This window comes from Ammospiza nelsoni, chromosome 18 (assembly GCF_027579445.1).
Source record: "Ammospiza nelsoni isolate bAmmNel1 chromosome 18, bAmmNel1.pri, whole genome shotgun sequence".
In the NCBI taxonomy this organism is placed as follows: domain Eukaryota; kingdom Metazoa; phylum Chordata; class Aves; order Passeriformes; family Passerellidae; genus Ammospiza; species Ammospiza nelsoni.
The window spans coordinates 14,696,329-14,706,693 of NC_080650.1; the positions used below are offsets into that span (position 1 = coordinate 14,696,329).

At 47.9% G+C, this 10,365-nt stretch overlaps 1 protein-coding gene across 1 annotated transcript; it reads right to left on the reverse strand.

Annotated features, from left to right (window-relative positions):
* Window positions 1–3,805: 3,805 nt before the first annotated feature.
* Window positions 3,806–5,593, reverse strand: LOC132081277 (zinc finger protein 548-like). The gene is given in 4 exon segments (XM_059484887.1): window positions 3,806–3,875; window positions 4,408–4,966; window positions 5,050–5,143; window positions 5,561–5,593. Coding segments are annotated over 4 exon segments (756 nt in total).
* Window positions 5,594–10,365: the final 4,772 nt, after the last annotated feature.

Here is a 10,365-nt window from a genome sequence, read left to right on the forward strand (position 1 = left end):
CTGTGTGGAGTAGTCCCCCTCACCATTCCTTGGTCAATGACAGGATCCTGTGACAGGGATCCCAAATGCCTGGCTTCAGTGCTGTCCAGAATTGTAGCCTCACCTGCAGCATCCCAGAGATGGACTAACCAACTAATTATGGATTCATCAGGTCATTGGGTGTAATCCTTCTGTAGGCCACAAAGGTCCTTCAGAGAAAAGGACTCAATATTGGCTTCTGATCTTGCACCTGCTGGTTTGACTCCTGATTTTATGTCAGGAGGCATTGAGGGTCCTTCTCCTGCTGCATCATCATCATCATCATCATCATCATCATCATCATCATCATCATCATCATCATCATCCTCCACTGGTCGATCGGTCTTGTCCGTGCCTCCACTGGTCGATCGGTCTTGTCCGTGCATTTCCCACTTCTAGTGCTGGTAGCAACAGCCATTGGTTGAGGCTTATTGTCTGGTTTAGCTGCTGGCTTAGGCTCACTATCTGGTTTAGCTGCTGGCTTTGAGCCTGGGCTGTTAGCTGTAGCCTGACTGGGATAGCTGCTGATTTATCTCCCTGCCCTCCTGCCTCTGTCTGCTGCCCGACAGTATCTAACAGAGTGGGATAAGCATAGGCCAGGACCCAGCTTATTGCAATGAGCCTTTTCTCTTTAGAATGATCATGGCACTTTGTTTTTAGGTATTTCCCCACCTCAGCTGGGTTCTGAATTTGTTCCTGTGGAAAATCCCAGTCTACAGGATGAGAAAATTCCTTCAGGGTTTAGCCTGTATTTTCCTATTCTCCACACCACTTAGGATTTTTCATGCCTGCATCTGCTTCTGGGTCAATGGTCTCACCAACTCCTCTGGATATCTCAGCCCTCATTCTAGAGAAGCTGCAGACCATATAGAGGAAGTTTGATTAAATACCAGATTAAATACCAGAAAGATGGTCTCTTTAACATTCAGGGGAAACTGAACATTCTCAAAAAGTGACATAACAGATTCAAAGGAGAAGAAGGAAAGGAAAGGCTGGAAAGCCTCATTCCCTGCTCCTCCTCTAACAAACTGGGTGCAATTACTAATAAATTCCCAAAACATACTACTGGAACTGGGATGCAGGGTAGGACAAAGAAACCGTAAACCATAAATATCATAAACTGACTCCAGTATCTTTGTAAATGCTCTATAAATCATTATCACCAAGGCCAGCACAACAGCTATTCCAATTCGTGCCGCACTACCATAAAAATTACGGGTTATGGACAACAATCCTAGTGACCAGAAAGGTATTGAAACCTCAAAAAGCTCTAGAGACCAGAACCACGTGAAGGCCTCCACCCCAAGAGACATTAGGAATTCAAGCAACATGGCTACTGACTGCTTTAACTCACTAGAGAGTGAGCACAACCAACATACAATCAATAGAGCTTTTCTCCACCTTCTTGAGCCACGCATTGGGCACCAATAGATATATTTGTCCTGGTTCAAATTTGGAAGAGAATCCCAAAGGGGCTCCAGTAGGAAAGCAGATTAAATCAGCCCCTTCCCCTAATCGGTCCTGGAGAAAATACCTCCTTGGAGAAAGGTGGAAAAACCTGTTCATTAAACAATAAAACCTAAACAATATTAAACAATAAAACCCCTTCCTGCTCCAAAAGAGATGACAAACTGAGAAAGTCCCCTCCCTGGGTTGCAGCTCAGCTCACTCAGTCTCTGATCAGTCCCTCTGGTGCTGGAAGTGTCGCAGGCCAGGCCTGGCTCAGTGGCCATACGTGTAGCTGCCGGTGCTCTTCTGGTGTTCAGTCCAGAGCAGGTTTGAACAGCTCCAAAGAAAAGGGAAAAAACCCCACAGTCCAGGGAACTTCTTTGTCTCCTTTGCCTCAGCTAGCTAACTAACTAAAAGCAAAAGAGAGCTCTGTCCTGCTGTCTGTACATCCACAGACAACAGAGTCCAGAGCAGGAATGTGGAGGAGTGAGTGCAGTGTCTGAAAAAACCTGCCACTTCTTCTCTCCCCCCCTTCACTCTCTGGAACAAGTCTTAAAGGTGTAAAACTTATTATTCAGCATAAACAGAATGAGACAATTGGGGATAAAAGCATCATTTAGTCAACCCAGGACACCCACCCATTATTTACTTTTTTCTTACTTTCCCAAGCTTGCTGACAAACTTGCTGAGTCCTGATGACTCTTCTTCCTGTATCTCTTTCAAGGATATAGCAACCCCATTTCTGAATATGTCCATTATTCATTGTTTGTGCATGTGTCCATTGTCCATTAGTACAAGCAGGCTGGATTGTGCTTCGGCTGAATATGGCCATTGTCTAACAAAAACTCCTCAATCTGCAAAAACTCTCAATATGTAACCATACTGAAATGACTGGAACCACACAGGAACAACCAGGACCATGCTGAGGAGAACTGGGACCACACTGGGGGTAACTGGGAGTGAGTGAGACCATGCTGGGAGGAACTGGGATCATATGGGGAGTGACTGGGACTATACCAGGGACAACTGAGTTCAATTGGGACCATACTGGCAGTGTCTGTAACCATACGGGAGTGATGGAAGCACACTGGGAACAGCTGGGCCCATGCTGGGACCAACTGGGATCACTCTGAGAGGGACTGGAATCATGGAGGGATTGACTGGGAGCAACTGGAATGATGCTGAAAGCAACTGGGAAGAAGTGGGAGTGACTGGGAACAAGCTGGAAGCAACTGGGATAAATTAGGAGAGACAGGGAGACACTGGGATCATACTGGAGGCTACTGGGGTCATGCTGGCATTGACAGGGAGCAACTGGGATAACACTGGGGGCACTGAAATCTTACTGGGAGTGTCTGAGAGCAACTGGGATTAGACTGCAAGTGACTGGGATCATACTGGGAGTGGCTACAATCATACTGGGATCAGAGTGGGTGTGATTGGACCCTGACTGGGGGTTACTGGGAGCTACCAGGCCCATGCTGGGGGACATAATTAGAGGAACTGGGAGCAACTGGGATAAAACAGGGGGCAAGGGAACCACCCTAAGGTAACTGGGAGTGCCTGGCAATGACTATGAGAATGTCCAGGGCAACTGGGATATACTGGGAGTGTCTGAGGCCATATGGGTGTTGACTGGGACCGGACTAGGAGCCACTGGGAATGTGCTGAGGGAACTGGGAACACGCTGGAGGCAAGTGGGAAGGACTAGGGACCTGGTGGGAGAGACTGGGATCATATTGGGAGTGCCTAGGGCTATGCTAGGGACACTGGGAGAACTGGGAACACACTGGATGAAATTGGGAAGAACTGGGACTGTGCTGGGATCAAATTGTATCATCATAGGGAATGACTGGGAGGGACTGGGCTCATACTGGGAGCAGCCACTGCTGGCCCTGGGACCCTCCAAAAACACCTCCTGGGGACCCCGGATGTCCCCCCGAGGGCCATCCGTGGCTCGGCTTTGGAGCCCTGCCAGCTCCAAACTTCCCCTGAATAAAACCCCAAACCCAGGCACCCCCCAGCAGGTTTGGGCCGAGCTCCCCCTTCTCCGGGCACCTGTGGGATGGGGGGGGGTGATGCTCCCGGGGCTGCGGCGACTCCAGGGTTCCCTCTCCCCTTCTCCAGCTGCTTCTGCTGCCGCTTAGCCTCTTCCTCCCTCCCTCCTCCTCCCTCCCTCCCTCCTCCTCCCTCCCTGTTCCCGAAGGTCGAACCATGAGGGCAAAGGGGGCAGGGAAAGGGTGGGAACCATGAGGGGAAAGGGGGCAGGGAAAGGGCAGAACCGTGAGGGGAAAGAGGGCAAGGAAAGGGCGGGAACCGTGAGGGGAAAGGGGCAGGCTCAGGCCAAGGGCAGCAACTGCGAGGGGGCACTCTGGGAGGCGGCACTCTGAAAACAGAACTGCAATGGACTGAACATGAACGGGAGAGAAAGCAATAAGTCTGAGAGTTTTATTTGCTATCAAATACATCCCACACACCCAGCCCCACACAACCCCCATCCAATCGCTCCTACGCTCCCATCCTATCCTATCGCTCCCAAATTGGGATCCCATTTCTCCCATCTCCTTCCAACCCCATCTCACCCTGGTACCTGTGGAATGGAGTGAGTTTGGCATAGGATTGAGATTTTGAGGTGGGAACAAGCAATTTGAGGTAGGATTGAGCCCTTTTGTGTTAAGATTGAGCTGTTTTCAGTATGATTTGAGTGGTTTTGAGGTGAAAGATCGATCCCTCTTCACTTTTGGACTGCAAAGAGATGGAAAAGACAAGAAAATTAAGGCCAAACCAAAAGAATAAGAAGCCAGGTGTGTTCCCAACATGGATCACAGGGAATGTGGGTCACCAGGGCTGTGCCCAAAGTGCCTCCTCCAGTGGGGGATGGAGCTGGAGCAGAGCACGAAGCTCTTCCTGCACTCGGGGGACTCGCAGGGCTTCCCTTACCTGTGGCTGTATTGGTGTCGGGTCAAATGAGAGCTCTGTGAGAAGCTCTTCCCACATGCCCCACACTTGTAGGGTCTCTCCCCTGTGTGGATGCGCCGGTGGGTGATGAGTTGGCAGTTGTACTTAAATCCCTTCCCACACTCAGGGCAGAAGAAGGGCCTCTCCTCTGTGTGACTCAGACTGTGCAGGAGGAGATGGGAGTTGAACTGAAATCTGTTCCCACACTCAGAACACTCATAAGGCCTCTCCCTAGTGTGAATCTTTTGGTGCCTGATCAGGGTGTCATGGTCCCTAAAGCTCTTCCCACATTCCTCACACTCGTAGGGTCATTCCCCAGTGTGGATCCTCTGGTGCTTGATCAGGTCAGAGCTCCCCCTGAAGCTCTTCCCACACTCCCCACATTTGTAGGGCCGTTCTCCAGTGTGGATTCCCCAGTGCTTGATCAGGTCACAGCTCCACTTGAAGCTCTTCCCACACTCCCCACACTCATGGGGCCGTTCTCCAGTGTGGGTTCTCTGGTGGCTGATCAGGCTGGAGCTCTGCCTGAAGCTCTGCCAAACTCCCCACATTCGTAGGGCCTCTCCCCAGTATGGGTCCTCTGGTGGCTGGTCAGGTGGGAGCTCTGGCTGAAGCTCATCCCACACTCCCCACACTCCCCACACTCGTAGGGCCGTTCCCCAGTGTGGGTCCTCTGGTGCTCAATGAGCTTGTAGTTCCACCTGAAGCTCTTCCCACACTCCACACATGTGTGGGGCTTCTCCCCATCCTGGAGCTGCTCATGGAGCACCAGCTCCGAGCTCTAGCTTGATCTCTGGCCACCTTCCCAGCCCAGGCTGGCTCTTTCCTCCTCAGATTCCTGCCATCTGCATTTGCAGCCCCTCCTCGTGCAGCATCTCCAGGGCTTTTCCTCCCCGTCGGCTTCCTGCGCCATGGAGCCACTCAAAACGGCCTCTTCCACCAGGTTCTGCTGCGGGCATTTGTCCTCCCTGCTCTCCATGCTCAGCTCCTGCTCTGGGGGAGGAAGGACAAGGACAGGATGGGATTTGCCTCCGTGCCACAGGCAAGGGCAAGGAGATCCCCCCAGGGTTGTGCTGCAGCCAGGGCCATACTGGGCTGGGCTATGGAGCAGCACAGAGGGGAAAGGGGCACTGACCTCCTCCTCATCTGCCTCAGTGCCCCAGGGCATCTTCCTCAAAGACTCCCAGGGGTTGGCAATGGGAAATCCTGGTTTGGGGAAAACAAGGGATGAGCATGTTGAGTTTGAAGGTCCCTCTGCCCAAGTCCATCTCTACAAGTCACCGGCCATCTGTGCTTCATGAAAACCTCCCAAACACCAAGATTCAGCCCTGGAAAAGCCTCCCAGGAGTTCCCTGTCCCTGGTCCCTCCCCTCGGGTGTTCAGAGGTTCCCCCCTGTCCCAGCTGCATGGGGTCACGCTTGGATTGGGGGTCCCCCTTCTCCTCGGTGCCCGCCCTGCCCAGGCTGCCGGCAGTCCCAGCAATCCCAAAAGCTTCCCCCTCTTCGCTCTCCCCATTTTGGGATGCCAGGGCTCTTTGGGCTCCAGGGCTCCCTTCTCCCCTCGTTCTCTGCTCTGGGCTGCAGCAGCTCCAAGGAGTCCCCCCTGCTCCCTCCAGGCTCTTGAGGCTCCTGCCAATGGCAGCGCTCCCCCCTCTCTGGGCTCCCCACTTTGGGCTCCTGGGGGACACAGGGCTCTGCTCCTCCAGGCTGCCTCTGCCGGCAGCCGCCATCAGCACCCCCCGATGTTCCCCCAAGGGGCCTTTTCCGCTCAGCCTTGGACTGCTTCATTCTCCAAACATCCCCCCAAAAACCCAACTGGGAGCAACTGGGAGTGACTGGGAACATGCTGGAGGGAACTGGGCTATACTGGGACATACTGGGAGGGACTGGAACAAATGAGGGTGAAAGAGAGCAACTGGAACTATGTGGAGCACAACTAGTTCTTACTGGCAGGGACTGGGAGCACAGTGGGGCTATCTTTGGATCATACTGGGAGGGACTGGACTAATACAAGAAAACCCTCAAAAACCCCAGAGAATCACCAAAAATCCCAGTGGAACTCACCAAAATTTTAAAAAACTCCCAAAAATTTCAATAAATACCCCCCAAAAACCCCCACAACCCCAACAAATCACCCCAAATCCAAAACCCCCCAAATCAACAAAACCCCCCAAAATCACATAAGCATCTCTAAACAAATAATTCTCCCAAAAACCCCCAATAATTCCCCCCCAAACTCCCAACAAAATCCCCAAAAGCCCAAAAAAGCCACCCTGAAATTCCCAAACAGCCTCGCAAAACCCCAAAATCCCCACAAATCCCCCCAGAACCCCTAGACTCTGTGGGGCTGTCCTGGATCAGGGGGCACTGGCCGGTGGAACAGGAGCCACTTCAGGGGGCCCTCAGAGCTTTTTGGGGAGGGGGCACCATGGGAGATCCCCCCAAAATCCGGGGGGGGGGAAGGGAAGGAACCTCTGCTGTGCCCCTGCCCCCCAAAACCCCCAGACCTCGGTTCAGGGTGGGCCTGGAACCCCCCCGGGACCCCCAATTCTCCCCCGAGACCTCTCCAGGAACCCCAAACCCCCCAGAGCCCCCCAGGGTTGGCCTAGAATCACCCTGGACCCCCAAACCCTCCCCAAGACCTCCAAAACACCCCAGGACTCTCAGACCCCCCCATTTCTCTCCAAAATTCACCCCAGAGCTACCTGAAATCCCCTTTGAAAACTGCATGTATTTTACGATTGGCTTTTTGCAAATATTAAAATGAATATTATATGTGTTGTGTTAGAAAGAAATGCTGTATCAATTCTCTTAAGTACTGTGTTAAATATAGTTTTAGGTTATAAAAATTGTTAAAATAGAAACGATGCTATGTAAGGTGCTTTGTTTAACAGAAAGGGCTTGCAGCGAGATAGCAGCCACAGGACACCTAAATCTTTCAGGGAAAAGGAATTTATTGCCTTCTTATCAGAAGAAAGGAACTTCTTCCCGCCTTGGAGGCACTGTTAGGATTAGAAGGAAGAAGTTGACAATGACCAGACAGAATCCTGTGTTTGAATGGAATTTATGCATCAGGTATGAAGTGAATGAATATGCAATGGGCTATTGTTCCTAATGGTTAATCCTTTGTTAGCAGGGGTTCTTTTTCGGGCTCATCATGCCCAGAAAAGGTACCCAGACATCTGTAATTCTTTGTTTTTATTATCTCATATTGTCTTAATTCAATTTATCCAAATTGTTATTACTCTAATTGTGTTACTATTTTTATAACCATCTTATTACTATTAAATTTTTAAAATTTTTAAAAACAAGTGATTGGCGTTTTTCACACACACATAACTATAAATCTACAAAACTTCTCTTAGCATATATTTAATATTCACTCTTTAATTGTGAGACCCAACCATCTATCTCATTATTCATCTACAGCATCATTTTCTAATGTTGTTGACTTTCTCAGCTTCTGTTAATACTTGTGATTTTATAACAGAATGTTCTTGTATGGGATTTTGCAAGATTCTGTCATCAGATTTCTGTTTTCTTCTTGGATTTCTTAGTGCTGGGTCAGAACTGAATGCAGCATTTTGGGAGGGAAGCTGTCAGCCTCACTGGGGCCAGGACCCGTGGGGCTCTGAGGGGCTCCTGGTGTGAGAATCCCCAATCACTTGTGTTCAAATTTTAAAAGTTTAATAGTAATAAAATGGTTATAAAATAGTAATAAAAATTACAGCAATAAGAATTTGGACAGAGTTAAGACAATAAAGACAAAAAAAGCAAAGAATTACTGACATTTAGATGCTTTCCTCTGGAAAGCATGGCATGCTAACAAAGCATTAACCCTTAAAAGCCACAGCCTGTTGCACATTAAAATATCTCACACATGATGCAAACATTCCTTTCAAACTAAGGATTTTTCTGTTTATTGTCAACTTCTCCCCCTTCATCTTGTAAATCACGGTTTGGCTCCACGGAGTCTGAAAGGAGGTAGAAAAGCCTGGTTCTTCCTGATAAGGAAGCAATAATTCTTCTCTTTGGGATTTTGGGTGTCTTGTTGCTGTTATTTCAGTGCAAAGAATTTCTTTATTATCTTATCCATTCTTTGAGCCAGTTAAAAGTATCTTACATGGCATGGTTTCTATTTTAATAATATGTTGTAGCCTAAAACTATATTTACCACACTACTTAAAAAATACAGTACTACTAATTAATACAATATAACACGTATATTATTCCTTCTAATATATGTGAAGAGCCAACCATGTAATATGTATTTTTCAGGCAGGGAGCTATTCTTGTTGCTATTACTTTTAATATATTTTTTAAAAATTAAAATAATTTATTTTTAAATAATTAGCAGCAACCCTTTCATGCCTGTTCACAGCCAGGTCTAGGGTGAAAGGAGGTGGAAGTTGGTGCAAAGCAGCTGTAACAGGATCCAGTCGGCAAGTGTCATGTCACAGACAGTGAGGCAGGGCCCAGGTGGCCACTGAGACAAAGGGCTGGGGCTGGAGGGGATGGCCAGAATTGTCCATCCCATGTTGAGGAGCTGTTTTTCCACTGGGCATGGTCTCCTTAGCATACCCTGGATCAGTGCCAGCTGCACAGTGCTGTTATCACCTCTTCAGAGTGGGCACTGCAGCCTTCATCTCCAGCCCTCAACCCTCTCTAATGAGCTGTACAACGGCTGAGGACTTGACAAAGGGGAAGGTTGTAAGAGCCTAAATGAGAGATGTGGGACTCCAGGCGGCTCTCCAAAATGCAGTTTATTGTATACAAACTGCAGTTTATTCCATCCCAGAGGTTACAGCAGTCCAGGGTCATGGGTGACAGAGCCTGTGCCTACAGCTGTCAGCTCCAGCTGCACACAAGCCTGGACACCCTTTAATTTTGGTTACAATGCATTATATACTTTTCTTTGCTGAGCATAAAGATTTCTTTCACTAACTGGAGAGCTTAATTGGATAATCCTTAAATGATGAAATACATAACAGACTGAAAGAGCGCTATGAAGCCAAGTGTCATTATTTTATCCTGTGATATGGTGTGAGTATTGAAATTTCAGATTTTAGGGTGCAGGTAAAATTACAGGACTCTCCCAGGGAGCCTGTATTCCTTTATTTGCAGTATACAAATAATTTAATACAGCACAACCAATCTATACCTTAACTTTTACCTATAGCCTAACTACTATGTCGTAACATATGATATTATAACTACTGTATCAATCATATAATATCATATCATATCATATCATATCATATCATATCATATCATATCATAATGATACCTATATCATAACTACTATAATTACCATATTCATGTTGTTGGAAAAGAAATGAAATTTAGCAAAATATTTAATTATAGTGAGTTGTGTGTGAACTGGTTTGTTAAAAAGTAGTTTTGTAGCTGTTGAAAAGTGTGTTGAGTTTTGTGTGTAACCTAGGAGGTAGTTTTAGGGATTTAATAAATAATTAAACTAGTGCAGGAAAGTAAGAATGCTAACCTGTCTGGAGGCAGCATACAATGCTCTTAGAATAAGATAAGCAGAGGATTAATGATCTTGTTTATGAACCAAGGAATGTATCATAAGAGGTCTGTGACCAGGCAAGGGGAACGGGGAACTGTTTCTTAGAGACTAGGCAAGGGGAACGGGAAACTGTTTCTTGGAGACTTTGTTGTGAATCGCATGTATAAGAGGGAAGCACCCACACGTGAATTTGGGGGCTCGGACTTTGGGACGTGAGTCCCCCAAGCTCCCCGGGCCCTTAATAAAGCACCCACAAAACTTATCCGAGTTTTGTGTCATCTATCAATCGGGCAACAATGTTACTATTCTCCAATCACTAAAAGTAAGTACATTACAGTTAAAGCTAGAAGTTGTTTTTCAGTTTCCTTGTAGTGGAAAATTCTGAGACCTTTTTTCTACTTGCTACATGTCTTG